At 44.0% G+C, this 18,349-nt stretch overlaps 3 protein-coding genes across 3 annotated transcripts in view; 1 reads left to right on the plus strand and 2 right to left on the minus strand.

Annotated features, from left to right (window-relative positions):
- Positions 1-8,637, minus strand: part of CUNH8orf89 (chromosome unknown C8orf89 homolog) — a 45,545-nt gene extending 36,908 nt beyond the window's left edge. Inside the window, exon 1 of the mRNA XM_063257456.1 lies at positions 4,984-8,637. Within this exon, the coding sequence (XP_063113526.1) occupies positions 4,984-5,414 (431 nt within the window). The 5' untranslated portion in view covers positions 5,415-8,637. The remainder of the gene's footprint in view (positions 1-4,983) is intronic.
- A 139-nt stretch (positions 8,638-8,776) lies between these two features.
- Rpl7 (ribosomal protein L7) lies at positions 8,777-11,990 on the minus strand. The gene is made up of 7 exons (XM_063257457.1): positions 11,847-11,990; positions 10,986-11,094; positions 10,586-10,752; positions 9,797-9,934; positions 9,602-9,711; positions 9,127-9,336; positions 8,777-8,838 (listed from the first exon to the last, which is right to left on the minus strand). The coding sequence occupies exons 1-6, from the start codon at positions 11,858-11,860 to the stop codon at positions 9,128-9,130; spliced, it is 747 nt and encodes a 248-aa protein (XP_063113527.1). The 5' UTR covers positions 11,861-11,990; the 3' UTR covers positions 8,777-8,838; position 9,127.
- Positions 11,991-12,837: 847 nt separating this feature from the next.
- The window catches only part of Rdh10 (retinol dehydrogenase 10), a 29,789-nt gene continuing 24,277 nt past the window's right edge, over positions 12,838-18,349 (plus strand). Inside the window, exons 1-2 of the mRNA XM_023561679.2 lie at positions 12,838-13,788; positions 15,412-15,647. Of these exons, the coding sequence (XP_023417447.2) occupies positions 13,500-13,788; positions 15,412-15,647 (525 nt within the window). The 5' untranslated portion in view covers positions 12,838-13,499. The remainder of the gene's footprint in view (positions 13,789-15,411; positions 15,648-18,349) is intronic.

Here is an 18,349-nt window from a genome sequence, read left to right on the forward strand (position 1 = left end):
AAGGCAAAAAAGAATTGTCAGCATTTTGTTTAAAGGCTGGGAAGTGTATTACAATTTTTGAAACATGCATATATAATAAAAATTTCACCTAGAATACCTCATTTTCTGATTTTTATTTATTTAACTTTTATCTTTTTGAGACACAGTCTCACTATGTAGTTCAAACAGGCCTTGAGCTCACTCTATAGCTCAGGTTGGTCTCAAATTTGGAATGATTCTCCTGCCTCAGCCTTCCAAGTGCTGGGATTCCAGGCATGCGCCACCACACCTGGGAAGAATACCCCATTTTCTGAAGATGCATCATTATGGTATTTATATTTAGTAGAGTGCTCAAGGTAACATTATAAGAAGCATGTGTATATTTAAGGAACATGGTAAACAAGCTGATAAAATTTATTTATACTAAAGAAAATCCCAGTCTGTTAGGACTGACCTGGTGGGATTAGCTTTCCATACACAGATAAAGTCCTAACCCAGGTGAACTCCTATGACATCAGTATCAATGTAAGATCTTACTTCCATGAATACTTAGGTACTTGACCAACTCCAGGTTCAAGGGAAAGAGGAAGCCACACAAACAAAACACCTAAGAATAACAAAAACCTCACTGCCTCCTGGAACTTTTATTTCTCCTCTGAGGTAACTGGAAATACAGACAGCACAGTGCTATATTAGGGCACCATGCAAAAGCATCCATTTCAGCTCCTAACCTTGATAGCTGTTTGCTCCAGTGAAGTCTCACAAGGATAATTATCTTTAACATATCTGGCAATTCAGAAGTCTTCTCTTGAAGACGTCAAGCACATCTCACTAGTGTTAGAAAATTTAGCTCTTTAAATGCACAATTTGCTTCATCAAGTTACTCTTGTCTTTTTTTTTTCTTTTCTTTTGAGACAGGATTCAGGATGGCTTTAAACTAGTTTGTAGCCCAGGCTATCCTAGAACTCACAGCAATCCTCCTGCTCAGCCCCCCAAATGTTGGAACTGCAGGTGTGCATCACTACACCTGGCTGCACCTTCTTGTTTATACTAAGTATAGCGTTGTAAATATACTTAATTAAGCAACTTGATCTGTTTCCTGGCGTTTTAAAATTGTCAGCTGGACCTTTTGTCATTTTGCTGTTTTTCACATTCTTGAAATACCAATACAAATAGAAATACATTTCCATTATATTTATCCTCCACTTCTGGTTTTCCTGGCTCTAGATTAACACCTGTATTCTTAACACTGATTCCCTGGGAGTCCGATGGAGCCCACTGGATTTTCACTGTCTCTCAGGCTTGGGATGGGTAACGACTGAGCTAGGTCTTTTCAGCACTCTTCCTTTGCCAGCTTCCCTCTCACTCAGGCTAATTTTTGTTTTAAATTTCATAAAGTTCCTCCCTTCTAGGACCTGGTCTTCACATGTCATCATTCTATTACTGGAAATCTGATTTTACTGTTTGTATGTCATAAATGATTTTCATTTTAACAGATGTGCCTTGACTTCTTCTTTGCTCTTTGAATGAAGACGAGGCTGACTCGGGCTGTGATAGATCCCGGCACCCAGCTGGGAACCTCATAGCCGACTGTGACAGGTGCCTGCAGTGGTTTGGACTCCCAGGCCACCAGGGCCACAAGGAAACTGATAAGTGGAAGAAAGGCCCCTACTGATCAGGTAAACCATTCAGAACTCTTATATGAGGGAAAATTAAACTTCTGTACACATATCATTTTGTATTCCCAAATAATTTATTGACTCACTCACATATACTCATCAAGCATGCACCATGGTCAAATCAGTGTGCTGTGTGCACAAGCAATGCAAAAATAAACTAGAGATTCTGTCTTCATCCAGTTTCCAGCCCAGAAGAAATAAACAGCCACCACTCATACAACTATAAGGCACTGTGTGTGAAGTTAAACCCTTAGAAGATAAAGAAATTACTAGAGGATTTAAAAGGAGGGAGATATACTCTCTGAAGGAGATTCAAAAGATTCAGAAGAATAAAATGATATTTAAATAGGATTTAGACAATAGACGTGTTTGTAGAAGCATTCCAATCAAAGACACAGAAGAGAAAGATGTTCACAGAGATTGAAATGTAAGTATTCTAGTTTTCCTGGAAAGAGGGGTTCAAATAAGGGTATTGTGAGAGCTCAAGAAATGAAAGACTGTTGTGAAATTCTAGATAAATCTGAATGTTGGTCAAAGTAGCGTCCTCCAACCACTGGAGGTTGTGGAACAGGGTGTGGCATACAGTCACTGGTCTGCTTTAGGAAGATTAATCTAGCAGAGATGGAATTAAGGAGAGACAGGGAGGCTATTAATACAGTGGTTCAGAGGGTGCCAGTAAGAATCCAAAGACTGCTAACAGACTGCACAGTGGAAAGTTTGGCGTGAAAAAAAGGAGTCAAAGATGACTCAGGCTAGGAACTAAGGTGAATAAGAAAATTACAGAACTATGAATTAAATTAAATTCAAAAAGAAGATGCTAATCTAGGGCTGGAGAGCAATAAGGTATCCATATCCAGTTTTAAATAAAATAAGTATAGGCTGTCTATTTTGGGGGAAGAAGGTGTCTGTGTGTAGTCCAGCTAAGCCTCATTATGTAGTCTAGACTGGCCCTGCGTCCACAGCAATTCTCCTGCCTCAGCCTCCCACACGCTGGGATTACAGGTGTATGCCAACACTGAAGATATCTAGTAGAGATACATTACTTGGATCAGAGTTAAGGAATTGAGACGGGCTATTGGGTTGGTTTGGAGATGAAAATGTGAAGCGTTATCTACTTACAGATGATAATTAAGGCTAGAAGTAGCATTAAAATTGACAAAGACCTTGACAGAAGAAAGCTGGATATTTTCTTAAAATACATGAAAGGCAAGAAGATAAAGAAAAAGCAACGAAGTGACTGAGGAAAAAGACAATCCAGAGGAACCAATATAGTAGGAGGCACTGGGTCATGTCTAATTCTATAAATCAGTAAAGAAATAAATTAACACAAGCAGGGCATGGTGGTACATGCCTGTGGTTCTAGTACTTGGGAGGCTGAGACAGCAGAATCCCTGCAAATTCAAGGCCAACCTGGGCTACATAATGAGTTCAAGGCTGGTCTGAACTACATGCTGCAACTGTGTCTCAAAAAAAGTTAAAAAAAAATTAACATCAAATAAACGCTCTCAACCCAATGAAACAGTTTCAGCCCATGATAAAGCAGACATTCAAATCCTACAAGGAACAAAAGTATTGGAATAAAACAAATCTGGATCTTAATCTTGATTCTGCCCCTCAATGGCTACATAATCATAGTTCTGGCTCTCATAGTACCCCTGACTCAGGAGTAAATTTTAAAACTCTTACGCCAGGCATGGCAACGTATGCCCATAATCCCACCCTCAGGAGGCTGAGGCAGGAGTATTGCTGCAAATTCAAAGCCAGCCTGGGCTATATAGTGAGTTAAAGATCAGCCTCAACCACATAGCAAGATGGTCTTAAAAAACAAATCTCTTTTAAGTGCTCAGCACGGTGACTAACATGTAATAAAAACTGAAGGAAAAGCTGTTGTTTAAATCAGTTTTAAATAATAATAAACATTTTTTCTTTACCATGGTCTGCTGATGAAAGGGTAAGTCAGCACAGAGTTTTTGAAGGCAAGATCCTAGCAAAATGTTTAATGTGTATACATCTGACTGAGCAAATATGCTTCAGGGAGAATTTGTTCTATAGAATGGCTCTTACGTGTAAAATGTTCATGATTGAATTGTTTGTAATAGTGAAAAACTGGAACCAATCTCAAAAAGAAATGGTTACATAAACTGATACATCTAAACTCTGAAGTACTCAGGCAAACTTAAGTAAATTCATAAAATATTCTCCCTATCTTGAGAAAAAGTGCGTGTGTAATTCCAGCACTCAAAAAGCTGAAGCAGGAGAATGCCTGTGAATTCGAAGCCACCCTGGGGTACACAATGAATTCAGGGCTAGCCTGAACTACATAGCAAGACTGTTTCAAAAAGAGAGAGAGAGAGAAAGCAATTTTTCCAAAGAACCCACATGATTCCATTCATGACCAAAATACAAAGAAACACAAAGATAACCCTAACAAGTTTTTAAAAAGTAAAGAAAGTAGTAGATAATAAAGATGTTATTCACCTATAATTCTACATACTTTAATGCTGTTTCAATGAAAAGTACCAATGTACTGTAATTCAAGAACTTTAAAAGGAAATGTTAGTCACGTATTTTTATGAAACATTACCGCACCATACCCATACATGTATCTCTATATAGGTATGTAATACATGCACCAAAGTTTAAAGACTGAGATTCTCGTGCTGTAGGGAATACCCTAAAATTGTTTGCATTTGTCTGGAAAGAAGCTTAGCTTCCATAATGTCTATGGCCCCCAAAAGACTGGAAGGAGGACCAGTACAAGAGTCTACAGAATAGTCTACCTGCATTTGCTGGTGGTGTATTTAAGCCCTAGTGAAAAAAAGTAATACACAAATTGTAGTTGGGTAGATCAGAAATGCTGCAAAGCAATGACCAGGACTAGGATATCTAATTAACAGGGTCAGGGTCTAAATTTCTGGCACATCTTGTTGGTTGTTAAGTATGAGAGAGATGCCTGGCAGTCAAAAGGAAAACCAACACATCTTCCCCTACCCCTCCCATTTAAGCTCTGGGAGAGATGGAGGGGAGACCTTGCAAGGCTCATGCAGTTAATGGACGGATCTGTTACAGAAGTTAAGTGTGAAGGAAAAATATTTTCTCCATTTCATCCCCAGCTCTGGTCTGGTCCGTCAAGTCCTCACGCATGCCGAGGGCTTTCTACCAGCTCTTCGCCCTCGAGTGCGCCCAGAGAACCCCCAGAGTGACCCCCCAGCCTGTCTGAGCTGCTTTCCCTCCGGAAGGCATCCTCCCCTTTCAGTCCCGACCCAGTGAGGTCTCTGGGCCCTCTCAGACCCAGCCCCCTCTGCTCCGGCCCTCAGGCACTCACGGTTCCCGCGGCTCTGCAGATGGAAGGGGCTTTGGAAGAGGCTTTTTCGGGTGCCTGCCCCGCGGCGCCACGGCAGGTGGTGGCTGCAGCGTAGCCAATGGAGGCAAGGTGCACCGTGGGAGCCAGCGGCGGCCGGGGGCCAAGCCGAGCCTCGGACCCTTCCCGGGCGCTGCATGGTGGGGCGGTGGGCGGCAGCCCGGCGGGGAGGCCGGCCGCGAGCTCGTACTGGCGCAGCTCTTGCGGGGAGCATGCTCTGCGGCTGGCAGCCCGGCGGCGAAGCCCCGGAGCGCAGCGTGCCCGCCACTCAGCCCCGCCAGCGGCTCAACGGCTGCTGCCCGGGGATGCCCCGGGCGCCCACCCGAGGCCGCCGTTGCTAGGAGCCTGCGGTCGCTCCTGCTGGGATCCGCTTGAGAGGCCGAGAGGCCAGTCATGCAAATGGGCCCAGGTACAGCACTGGGCAGAGTATGTCTGGGAGACTAGGCCACTAGTGCCCTCTCTTGTCAAGCCCTATAGAACGGTGTCACCCTCAAGATTACAGCTATGGGAGGCTGAAAGTGGGGGCAAATGCTGAGCCGAAGCCGGGTGGCAGTGGTCAGGAAGGCAGGGTGGGAAGGGGCTGCCCAACAGCTTCTATACTGGACTGTACCTGGAACTCAAAAAAGAAACCAGGCTGCCCTATGTCTCGATTTCTCTAATCCTGTATTAGTCCAGTTATCTCCATATAGGCAACAAAGTCAAATTCTTTTCCTTTGGGAAGTTAGATGTCCTTCCAGTGTGAAGCCTGGCACTGATTTGCACAGTATTAGACCTGGAATACAATACTGGTCCAACACTTGGATGTATGGAGGTGGGTGAGGGAAAGTTAAAACCCACGTGTAGAAACAGAGATACCTAACAAGCCTACAGCACACGCTCCTCACCTACCCCGACTCAAACTCAGGGTTACCAAGTGTAAAAACCCATGCAGGACAGTGTTAAGCAACATGTTGTGCTGCCTCTTTGTAAGGGGCCAAAGGCAGGGGCACAGTGGGGGACACGTGCCTAGCCTGCAAGCCCAATCCCTCCCCACCACTGGGGAAGCCATCTTCAGGGCAGGTACAGGGCCACTGCCTGTAATCCCTGCTACTTGGAAGCTGAGGTGGGATGATCACAAGCTGACCTGGGCCATTTCGTATAACCCCACAAATGCAAAGCAGCTGGGGATGCAGGTTCATTCTCCAGTACCTTAAAATAGTCCCCTTGGCTATTACTCCACTGCTTGCTACTTCACCTTTTCTCAAAAGATCCTCAGGTATCTAAATTTTGCCTTTGTGAAATGCTCCAGTCTACAGAGCATAAACTGCAGCCCCCTACTACACTCTATTACTGTCTACCATTATCTCTACACAATTTCTGAAGTTACATCATTCCATAAACCCAATTTCAGTCAACACTCCTCCTTACCAACATCCCCTAACTCCAGTGACTTCAATTTAACAGCAACTAGAAAATGCAAATTTTATTGTTTTTTGAGACAGCATCTTAGTATGTAGTCTGGGCTGGCCTCACATCACAATCCTCCTGCCTCCCAAGTGCCGGAATTAGAGATGTACCACCACCATCCTCAATCAAAATTTTAAGTCTACTCCTCTGATAGGTAGTAGCAGCACTGTCCTAAGTGACAGACTAGAGTTAAGTATCAAGTCCTCTAAGTGGTTAGGCAGAGCAACAGAAAAAGATTGAGGGGCTCAGCAGCATATTTTGCCTTCCTTGCAAGCAGGCAGTCATGTGTTCGATCCCTGGTACTGATAAAAAGGAAAAAAGACCAAAAAAAAAAAAAAAAAAAAAACAAGGTTGAGATTCCAAGAAATTCTATGACAAAAGAGGATCATATGAAGTTTGTTTTGAGACTAGCCAGCCAGCCAGAAATTAAGTCAAAAAATGGCCCAGAGGTTCCCAAATGCTCTCCTGGAACCAGTGCACAGTAACCTTGAGGCAACAAAAGGGACTTACTTTGTGGATCTTAAAATGGGGAGACTATCTTGGATTATTTTGATAGCCCAACATCACAATAATGGTGCTCTCACAAAAGGCAAGAAAATCAAAGACAGAGAAGCAGTTTCCATTTTGAAGATGCAAGGGAACATTCTCTGTAAACTTTGAAGTAACAAGGGCCCCAGCTCTACTAACACCATCAGACATTAAGACAAAGTATTTTAGCTACCTAAATTGTGGTAATAACTTGCTACAAGGGGATACATGCATTTAACAGCATATGCTGTATATCCGACACTGAAATTTTAAAAGATCTGGCCTTAAACTTTACCGAGAGAAGGGAACAACAGTGTTTCAGCTGCTTTGACAACCATCAAGAAAAGCAGCACAAAGAAAACTATCTGATCATTCTAGTGAAAGTGAGCTCCAGACATCCCAAAGCATCTATTCCATCCTGTACATCCCCCTAAAGCACTCACCTCATTATTTGTAATGTCTTGCCCATCAAACCCAAGACTATTACCCATTTTAACTATTGTACACATTAAGTTACACAACAAACACCAAGTAGCACTTTGTGTAACCTGAAACATTTAATCATTGAAGTCCTAGGCATGACTATTTCCATTACATTTATTGGTTCACATCAATTGCCTAAATGTGAACCCAAGCAGTCTGGTTCTAAAACCAGCCCCATTAACACAAACCACAAACCTTCAAAGATACCATTTCAACCACTGTGTAAGACAACTATTAACAAACACAGGAGAGTTAGAAGACGACCTAGGAAAAAGCTCCAACTGTGAAAGCACAGAAATGGAAATACAAATGAGGTAAAATTTTCAAGCCGTGTTCCTAAGACTTCACTTCCCCATCCTCTGGCTCTCTGATCCCACTGAGCCTTCTCAATTTTGCTAGGAACCACACTGTCCTTTAAAAAAAAAAACCAAGAAACAAAAAACCCTTGTTAAACATCCCTACCCTGTATAGGGTAACACTTCTGTTATTTCTATCCCAAGGAGGATCTCTTAATGTTTAATTCATTAACCACTCACACCTGACAGCAATGTACCATCTGCTTAACTATTCCCCAAACTAATTTTTCTGTTTTTTTTGAGACAGGATCTCCTTATGTAATCCAAAACTCACTGCAGTCCTTCTTCCTCAGCCTCTCAAGTGCTGGAATCACAGACATGTTGCCACCATGCCCAGCTTCACTAATGATGACCCTTGTTTACCTAAAATCTGGAAAGTGAGACTTGGCTTTAATGCCTTCTCTACCTCTCAAAACACTGCATACAAAGACTGGGGACTGCACCTTGCATTTACACAGTTAAAGACATTTCAAAATGTAAACTCTTTGGTTCCACCTAGTGATTAATGTACTGTTCTTATATTGAAACAGCACACACATTTCTGAAACAAAAATTCAAGCATAATTTGATTCATAATGTATCTCCTTGGTTTCTCCCCAGAAATCACTAACCTAAAGAAACTATAAAAAGGAGCTGGGGATTTAGCTCAGCAGCGTAAGTACCTGCCTTGCAAGTGCATGGTTGTGAGTTCGATCCCTGGTACCGGTAAAAATACAAAAAAATTTTAAAAACCTGGAAAAATAGCTTTCAAAACCATGAATAGAGAATTCAAAGAAATTTCTGACATTATTTGTATGGAAACTTCCTATTTTTTAAAAGCAACAAACTAATGGGCTTTGATGTAAATAGGGCTGTTGATATGATTGAATTCCCTCACGTTGACAATATTTACTACTACAGTTAACAAAAGGAAAAGACAGACTAACAAAAAAGTCACCAATACATTTCAGTTTGGAAGCAGATTTTTTATTAACTGACCAAATCATAAAAACATCATGGTAGATACCTGAAAGGGAAAAATAAACCTATTAAACAATCTGGAAGCCAAAAACTAACATATTTCCATTTAAAGCTGTAAGAGTTCAATTACATTTTAAAGGATATCTCAACTTTTAAGTAGACATGACAAAGGGGTGGGGTATGTTCCCTCCAGAAAGGTCTCCCAAAGGAGTAACTGAATCAACTAATCAAAAGCTAGATCCCTGTCCCCACCAAAGACTAATGAATACTTACTGGGGAAAAAAAAAATCACTTTTACCATTAAGACAACTCCTCTCAGGAGGCAGCATCTCACCTTAATTCATCCTTCTAATAAGCCTGTTGATCTGGTCTTCCCTGTTTCCGGCATCTCCACCTTCCACAAAATGGGTGGTCTTTTTCTTCATTCCACCTCGTGGAGAGGACAATTTGAAAGGCCACAGGAAGTTATTTGCCTCTTTAAAGCGTTTTCCAACAGTATAGATCTCATGAATTAGATCCTCCATGCAGATGATGCCATATTTACCTGAAAATTTTTAATGCAAGATGAAGCTTTAACAAATTTTCAACAAAAGGATTAAAATGAGTAAGGAATGGTGACCCATGCCTGTAATCCCAGTATCTGGGAGCTTGAGGCAAGACCACCATTGAGTTTGAGGCCAGTCTGAATTGCATTGCAACACTGTCACAGAAAGGTGAGTTAATGAAGTGAAGGACAGGTTTATAATAGTTTAGAGGACAGAAAACATCACCTTGATCTATCAAAGGTTCTCTGAACAAACAGAACCTACCAAGAGATCGAGCAATCAATGAGTTATCTGTCAAGGCAATTCGCTTCTTATTGATTTTGCCATAACCACGCTTGTATATTAGTTCATTTACTGACTTCAGGTTAGGGTACCTAAAAATATTAAACAGACATAATCAAATTAAGGGCATTGTTTTATATAGCCTACTTACCAAATAAAAGGAAAAAGTATTCTTACCCCCATGCAATATATGGTTCCACAATTCTCAGCATGTTAACTGAAGCCTTGTTGAGCTTAACAAAGGTGCCATTGAAGATCTGGCGAAGACGAAGAAGCTGCAACACCTTACGGACCTTTGGGCTCACACCATTGATACTGCAGTATAAAAGGATCAAAAAAATTTTTATCTGGATTTTAATCAGAATTTTTTTGGGAACCAAGCAAACACCATGTAGCTGAGCTGCATCCCCAGCACCCAGAATTTTTATTAATGATGAACCAAAAAAACCTAAATCCAACCCAGTAAATTAAGAACGCTTTACAAAAACTCAAGGCCATTGGTGTTTGGCTTTCCTTTAACCTAGTCAAATGTGTACCTCCAACTTGCCTCCTCTTGAAGATTCCTTTTACCATTTCCCACTTTGGAACAATTCGTCATTAAAACAAAGTATACTTTAACCTCTGAAAACTGCAGGACACTGAACCACTGAACCTGTGTTTAATTACAGAATGCACGGGAACTTGAACACAGGGCCTGCCACTGAACCCTGAAAATAACAACTGCTCCTCTTTCTAGCTACATATAAATATTGTAGTCCAAACATTTTGGAATCAGTGCTCCTAAAATTAACAAATCTCTACAGATTTCTAATTTTTCCTTTAAAACCAGAATACAGGGCTGAGGATTTAGCTCAGCACCCTAAGTGCCTGCCTGGCAGGCACAAGGTAGTGAGTTCGCTTCCCGATACCAAAATAAATAAATAAATAAATACACAAAACCACAATATGGTTAAGAACTGAACTTACCCCCTGATCCGGATGACAAATGCCAATTTCGGCTCTGCAGGTACATAGAAGTTGCCAGCTTTCCTTGCCATCCTAGCCATTCGAATCTCAGTTCTGTACATCTGTCTGTACTCTTTATGATAGTGCCTGGCTTTTTCATAGATGAGCTTCCTCCTTGCCTTTCGAAGCTAAAAACGATATCCCAATTATTCATAATTTTTAGCTCAACACAAATAGTAACCCCAGTTCCTGAATCTTTCCCTAAAACTTTCTCTTGCACAGCAGATAACATTCCCAAAGATGTGTTCATCTGAAACTCAGCACAATAGTGAGTTAAGTCTTGCGTTAAGAATTTTGCCTTCACTCTCACTCCCAACCCCCAAGGTTTGCATAGGTGCAAGTACCTCCAAAGTTTACTTACCATCTTCTGGGCAAACTTCTTTCTCAGGCGCTTTACCTTCAGCTCTGCGAAACGTCTTCGCTTTTTCTTAAGGGTTTCTGGCACAGCGGGAACTTTCTTTTTCTTCTCTCTATAGCAAGCAATGTCATCAACAGCTCAAAACTTTCCAGAGCTGTAATTACGATCACTTTGTCCTGAAAACTATTTTAACTGAACTAGCGTCACCACGTCTAGCCACTGATGTGCTTGCTGCTGTAACACACTTGAGTGTAAGATGCCGGAAATCTGTGATTCTCTCCATGCCACTCTATCTTTCACTTCCAACACACACCATTTTACTTAAGTGGCAACCATAAACGTGACGTTAACCACACATCTATTATAACTTATATCCCTGCCTCTACCAGCTAATGGAAAACATCTAGGGCGCTGACAATTTAGAAAATTACTAAAAAGTACTGACTTTTAAAGGGCCTGGAAACCTCTTAAAATTAAAACCAAACCAACCACCACTCCGGCTCAGGTCTCAAGCTCCACATGTTGAAAGCAACTGCTTGCTGGCAGAAACCTGGGCCAAGCGCTAGCCAAAGCCGAACGTAATTTAAACGTTCTGCGCCTCCCTGGAAAGATCTTCCACTGAGGACGTCACCCAACCGGCCGGTTTGGCACATATTCTGCTTCAAGCCTCGTTCCTATTATTTCCAGAACCTCCGCCCCAAGACTACCAGTAGCTCATCCTAGCCAGGGGTCCTTACTGATGTCAGAAAGCGTCACAAACACATAGATAAGTGAGCCAAGGTATATGATGGGGTGAAAATGAAACAAAAGGCCTCTATTACAGAGGATGGAGAAGGATCCTGCAAACAACTAAAAGCAACTTACTCGGCACCCTCCATGGTTCCAGCCGGAAAAGAGGAAGTTAGCGCATGCGCACTGTCCACTTAAAGACTGCGCGTGTAAGGCCCCACGACTTATAGCTGTCCTAAGAAAAGCCAGAAAAGTGCCTACAATTAAGAACTCGCTTCGCAGATGTAAAATTAAGAACTGCTTGACTTAGTCTGTTTCAATGGACTTCTGGGTAAAATTTATTATGGGAAAAATAAATGCATCGATTACACTTTAACTACCGACTCCTCCTTGGGGACTCCGTGGGGGTCCTAATCCCTATGCTGCGTTGACAGGTTGTAATTTGATCAAATGAGCGTCTCGCGGGTGTGAACTACAAATCCCGACATTCCTCACTCTACTGCCCATCTGGCGGGAGGAATAAGCTCGGCCCACGCTATCGGCAACCACGGCGCTGGTGACTCCAGTCTGGAACATGAGCTTTTGGAAACATGCCCCGAGCGGGTAGTTGTGATTCGAACTCAAAGTCTGTTTTGGCTTTCTCCCGGCTCTCTGCCCCCGGTAGTCACAGTCGGCCGCACCCCTTTGCCGCGCGGTCGAGGTCCCTCTCGTCACGCCGCCAGCCTGCGGGGCTGTCTTTTGCAGCGCCTGATCGCAGGCCAAGCAGTCCCGAGTCGCCTGGCTAACCAAAGTGGAGACACAGGGAAGTGCGAGGACAGGACGTCCAGAGGAGGATAGCCAGGGCTCCACCGACCTCAGGGCCTCGCAGGTGGAGGCAGGGACAACCCATGCAGGGGGTGTGAGCTGCGAAGGGAGGTGAGACAAGGGCTGGAGACTAGGACCACGGTTCTGTTCGAGGGGCTGCCCCGCGCGGCTCAGGGCCGGCGGGCGGGCGAGCGGGGGGCGGGGGTCGGGGGCTGGGCTGGGGGCGGGGTGCGCCCGGGGGCGGGGAGGGCCGAGCGGAGGGAGGGCCGCTGCCGATGCCGCCGCCGGCTCTTCCCGGTCGCGGGTTATATAGTGCAGAGCGTGGAGCTCGCTCAGAGCCGGCCCGGAGCGCTCCGACTGACGAGCGGCGCCCCGCCGCGGAGCCCGGTGCCCGAGTGACAGCAGCGGAGCGCGCAGCGCAGGGCCGCCCGAGCCCAGCGGGGCAACTGCAAGCCGTTGGGCAGCGCTCGTCCGCGCCGAGCGGGTCACCCCTTCCCGGCTCCCCGCCGCCCCGCACCCCACTCTCTCACCCTGTCGCAACTTGGGTCAAGTTGACAACTCCTGCGGCGGCCAGCCGGCCCGTGCGGGCTCCGCCGCCGACCCCTGCCCCGGGGTGAGAGGGAGCAGCGGCGCGGGCTCCGCGGACGCTCGCTCAGGCGAAGGCGGCTTGGCCATGAGGGCGGCGCGCGGCGCCTAACTCGCGGCTGTCACCGCCGCTGCAGCGGGACCGGGACCGGGACCGGGACTGGGACGGGCGGGCGGGCGCTCGGGACAGGCGCGCGGAGCTCGGGCAGGGTGGCCCTGCGCAAGCGGGGCGCGGCGTAGCGCACTCCAGCCGGGCGGGCACCTCGGGCGCGGGCGCGGGGCGCAGGCTTCTCGTCCCAGCCGCGGTGACAGTCGCCCCGGAGCTCCGATCTAGGCTGCCTGGCGCGGGGTGGGCAAGGACACGAGTGCGGAGCTCGCGCGGAGCCCCCCGGCGTCGCGATGAACATCGTGGTGGAGTTCTTCGTGGTCGCTTTCAAAGTGCTCTGGGCGTTCGTGCTGGCCGCTGCGCGCTGGCTGGTGCGGCCCAAGGAGAAGAGCGTGGCCGGCCAGGTGTGCCTCATCACGGGCGCCGGCAGCGGCCTGGGCCGCCTCTTCGCGCTAGAGTTCGCCCGGCGCCGGGCGCTTCTGGTGCTCTGGGACATCAATACGCAGAGCAACGAAGAGACGGCGGGCATGGTGCGCCACATCTACCGCGACCTGGAGGCGGCCGACGCCGCAGCGCTGCAAGGTAACTCGCACCCGCGCCGAGCATTGTTGGGTCAACCCCTCCCCACACCGCGTCCTCCCCGGAGGACCCGGGAGTCCGATTCACGGACAGCCTCGCTCTCGAGGAAAAACAAAATCCTACTGGTCTTCCGGCAGGCAGGCGGAATTTGTCCCGTGATCACATAGTATGATCACCTCTGTGGTAGAAGGGAAAAGAGTGCCAGACCTTGTCCTAGCGGAGAGCCTGTGTCTGGGACCGACTCTAGTGTTTCCCAATCCCTCAGAGTAAAGACGGCAGGGGAAACTTGTTACCACACATTGGGGATCTAGAAAATTGTCTCACTCTGACTTGCGCGGCGTAATGGGAAACTAAAGTGTCTTTAAGAAGTTGTTCCCAGACTAGACTGAAGCGTGTATCTGTGTTACTGTGGTCGCGCCCTCCTTAGAGTAGGGCAGCGTGGATGGTTTCTAACTGTAGCACCGTGTGCGAATGGAGGGATAATTACATTGTTTCACCGGTGATAAGTGCTTTAGTTCCAGAGCTTGAATGAGAGATGCCCAATCTCTAGAGAAAGTGCGTGAAGAATTTCAACCTCCTTGTAACTTTCTTCCATGATTTTGGTTATCCCAGTCTGCGTTTTTTGTACATTAGTCTGAATCAAACTTTTTTTTTAAAGCCTAAATGGAGATCATAACGAACAAATAAATAAATACTGGCCCAGGAAATCTGATGATGACTTTTGCTTTTTGGCAAAATTCTTCATTTCCAAGAAAAACATTGAAACGCATGAAGATTGACTTAGGCAAACTCCTCCCCTATCCTGATTACTTGTTACCAAACTTATTGGCATCTACCTTTTTTAATTGTTCGAAAGTGTTAAGTTTTCATTGTATGGAGAGAGAGCAAGTACACATTTTTGTGCATTCCCTTCCAAAACCTAAAGACAAGAACATTCATTTTCCAGCAGTGTGATTTTGGTTTTTAAATTTGTTGAGTTCTTATGTGGTAAAATTGTGTATTTACCTTAAACTTGATTGGTAAGGATACTTACTTCTTAGGAGTATCGGCTATAAAACTAGTAATCTCTGCTTTTTCAGGGAAACTTTATTTTGTGGCTTTGGGTGAATTACATTATTAAGTTTTGACTTGTGAGCCTTGATATGAATTTCTATTTTAAGGATGCTTATCCTAAATATTAGCTGTTTCTGGCCACTGTCCCCCCCTCCCCACCAAGGCAATGTATAATGTGTGTTGTTCTCAGCTCTTCCCCCCACCCACTCCAAAAAAGAAAATGCATAATGTGTGTGTTATTCTCTGGGCTGAGATCAGTTCTTTGCAGGTGTCTTTAACTCCAGCAAGCTGATCCCATGTGGTCTACTTGTATTGGGCTTGTCACAATTAAATGACTTTCCCCTAAGCAAAGTTATCCAGTAAATTGCTGTAATTCCCAAAGACTTTGGGGGGTTGGGGGAAGGAAAACAGCTGTAAGTTCAGTCATTGGCAAGCCTTATGGTGTTAGAAATTTGAAGCTCACTGTAGTATTTTTGTTTTGTGTAATCTTTGTCCTACTGATTACCATGTGACTCACTTTCTGCACCTCCTTCTCTGTTCCATTTTTCTTCTCATCTGGACTTCTGAGGACAGCTGGGAATGGTGAGGAGGAAATTCTGCCCCACTGTAACTTGCAGGTTTTTACCTACACCTGTGATGTGGGGAAGAGAGAAAATGTCTACCTTACAGCTGAGCGGGTCCGAAAGGAAGTTGGCGAGGTCTCGGTCCTGGTCAATAATGCTGGTGTGGTCTCCGGACATCACCTTCTGGAATGTCCTGATGAGCTCATTGAGAGAACTATGATGGTCAATTGCCATGCACACTTCTGGGTAAATATAAACATCGTTTTGTTTTGTTTTATCCCTGGGCCCCTTCAATGAGAAGGTTGGAAGGAGAGAAAACTCAATGCCAGCTTAAAAGTCACCTGCATTCTTTTACCGCAATGTCTCCTTAAAGTGAGTTATTCCCGCATGATGAATTACAATGTACATATGTTGATTACTATTAAATCACTGCTTTCTCCCCCCCCCCCAATTTAGTATTTCTTTAGAGGGTAGAAGATTGAACATTGTGAACTAGTTTGAAAGATTGCCATAAAAATAACAAGAGGGAGTATAAAACCCTGGGTTTGTTTATTTTACTTTCTGTCAAGTTTATAAAACATTGGTTGTTCTTATGAATTCCTAAAGTCAGGGTTTAGGCTTCCAAATTACTGCTCAGCCACATTTTAGAAAGTGCCAAAGATTCTGAGATCAGCATTTGTGGTCCATTGGGAGAGGTCAGGCCACCCTGGCAGTCATTTAACAACCACTGACTATCTATAGGATCTATGACATTGTCCTGTTGGAGGACATCTCAGGACTTTCTCAGAGAAAGGGTGCTTCTGAAACGAGAACAGAAGTCGCTTCACTAAAACCAGAGAGGAGAAGAGGGTTGTGAGACCTGGTAAACAGGGGTTTTCAACGATGTTAGCTTCTAGCCATCAGAGCTACTGCAGCATCTAGAAATGCAAGGTGGGGTGTCTTGCTGCTTCTGGTTCCAAAGAAACCCCAACTTTTCAGCTGAATTATCTTCAGTAAAGGTAGGTGTGAAACGCTGCTATAATTAACTGTACACTGTTTACTCACTGTCATAGACATATCCATGAAAAACGGCTAATGAGGGCTGGGGGTGTGGCTTGGTGGTAGAGCGGCTGGCATAGCAAGTGTAAAGCCCTGGATTTGATGGGGGTGGCTGTAAGGAGATAGGCTTTTATGTATTTTTTCATCAGCAGATTAGTCTTCTAGTAGAACACAACAAAGAACTGTTTCTCCTAAATAGGTCACATTAAACCTCATTAATTTTTTAGCGATTGCTTAAACACTTAATCTGGCTTTAGATGTACTTACTCAAGTACTCATTCAGTATTGAGCCTCTTCCCTGATCCTGGAAGATGTTTTATTTTTAAATATTAGCTTTATTTAGTCCTTTTACAAACCTTTAGAAATGAGCATGTAAATAACCTGAGCTAAGTCATATCTATGTTTTATGTGACTGAGGTTGCTGTATATAGTGGGGGGAACCTAAGTGTGCCTGTGGTGTGATGGAAGTAGGCTATGTTGATTGTATGCAGTGGTGTGGGGACTAGAAGTTTTTCTGCTTCTGGGTCTATAAGAACAGGCAGCAAGTGTCAAAGGAATAATGTAGGTAAAGGCCAGTCCAAGTGAATAAACTTGGCAGTACAATTTATGAAGAAGAATCTTCTTGTGCATTTATATTTCTAAATAAAGCAAACAATCACCATATGAAATGAAAGGGGCAAAAATGAAAGGCAAACTGTAGGTGGAACATAGTTTCCATATCTGAAGTATGGTAGGGAAGAAGCGACCATAGAAATGCCAGCTGATTCTGGTCAATAGCGTTAAACGCACACGCAACCTTTAGTCAGTCAATATGAACACACAGGCACTGGATTTTTTTTTTCCTGGTAACATTTGATTGAGATGATGCAAGAGTTCATAACTAAACTTTTACCTACACCACGTACTCTGAAAGTTTGACTACTTGACTACTTTCCCCGACCTATTACTTTGTTGACTTAGGAAATTTTAAATGTAACCAGATTTTTTTAAAGAAACCCCAAATCTTTTGTTAGCAGGAAAGTAGCCCGTTGTCCTTTCCTACAAATCCTATAAAATTAGTGCTGATTTACAGTGTGTCAAGCACAGAAGATCCATAGTGTTGGCTTTGAAAATGCTCATAAATTAATATTCTGTTCTTCTAACAATAGGCTCGTTTCTAACATAAAGAGGAAACTGATTCAAATTTCTAATAAGAAATTTTTATCCTGGGACTAAATACTAAGGAGCATTCTACTTTCCTAGTGTCCTTACTGTGCTTTGAGATGTTGCTTAATCACACAAGTTAGGGATTCTTGGAAGCCTTGACAGTAATGACGTCACTTCATATTAAAATATGGGAGGCTCCTGAATTCTCCAGCTGTTTTTCCCCTAAGCATCTAAACTTAAGAATTTATTTTCAATATTGAGTCAGAAAATTCATTTTAGATTTGGAATTTCTGACTTCTTGCCAAGACTTACAAACCTTTTAAGAAGTTGAGATTTAGCAACTAAAAAATTTTTAAAAACACATTACAATTTTTACTGTAATTGAGGTGGGAAGCTTAAATAGTGTTGTTGATAGCCTCTGAATTCAGCTCCCTTTACAGTAGTACTGTCAGGTGAAAATGTTAGTGGTGATTTTGCAAAGATGTGTTGACCTTGGTTTATGTTATTTTTCCATCCAGAAGAAATGATGACTGTGTCCAGGTAGGGAAGAAAAGTTGCCCCATATATTTTACAGTGTGGATCAGCTGAGCAAAGGGATCTCATTCAGTTGTTTGAACAGATCATCTTGAGCCAGATTTTTAAGGAGCAATTAATGTTTATTTGCATAGAATAACAAATAGTATGCTAATCCTGACTTAGAGTGCAGTGAAATAGAATATCATGGGGGCTCTATTTGAAAAGCTGTGGGCACTCCTACTTCCAGA

Source organism: Cavia porcellus, unplaced genomic scaffold (assembly GCF_034190915.1).
Source record: "Cavia porcellus strain 051 isolate PalLab524CR breed Dunkin Hartley unplaced genomic scaffold, mCavPor4.1 scaffold_10, whole genome shotgun sequence".
Lineage (NCBI taxonomy): Eukaryota > Metazoa > Chordata > Mammalia > Rodentia > Caviidae > Cavia > Cavia porcellus.

Coding starts and splice junctions, on each gene's coding strand:
- Rpl7 (XM_063257457.1), bottom strand. Junction 9,712..9,796: donor GAACCATATATTGCATGGGG/GTAAGAATACTT, acceptor TAATATTTTTAG/GTACCCTAACCTGAAGTCAG. Junction 9,337..9,601: donor ATTGATTGCTCGATCTCTTG/GTAGGTTCTGTT, acceptor AAAAATTTTCAG/GTAAATATGGCATCATCTGC.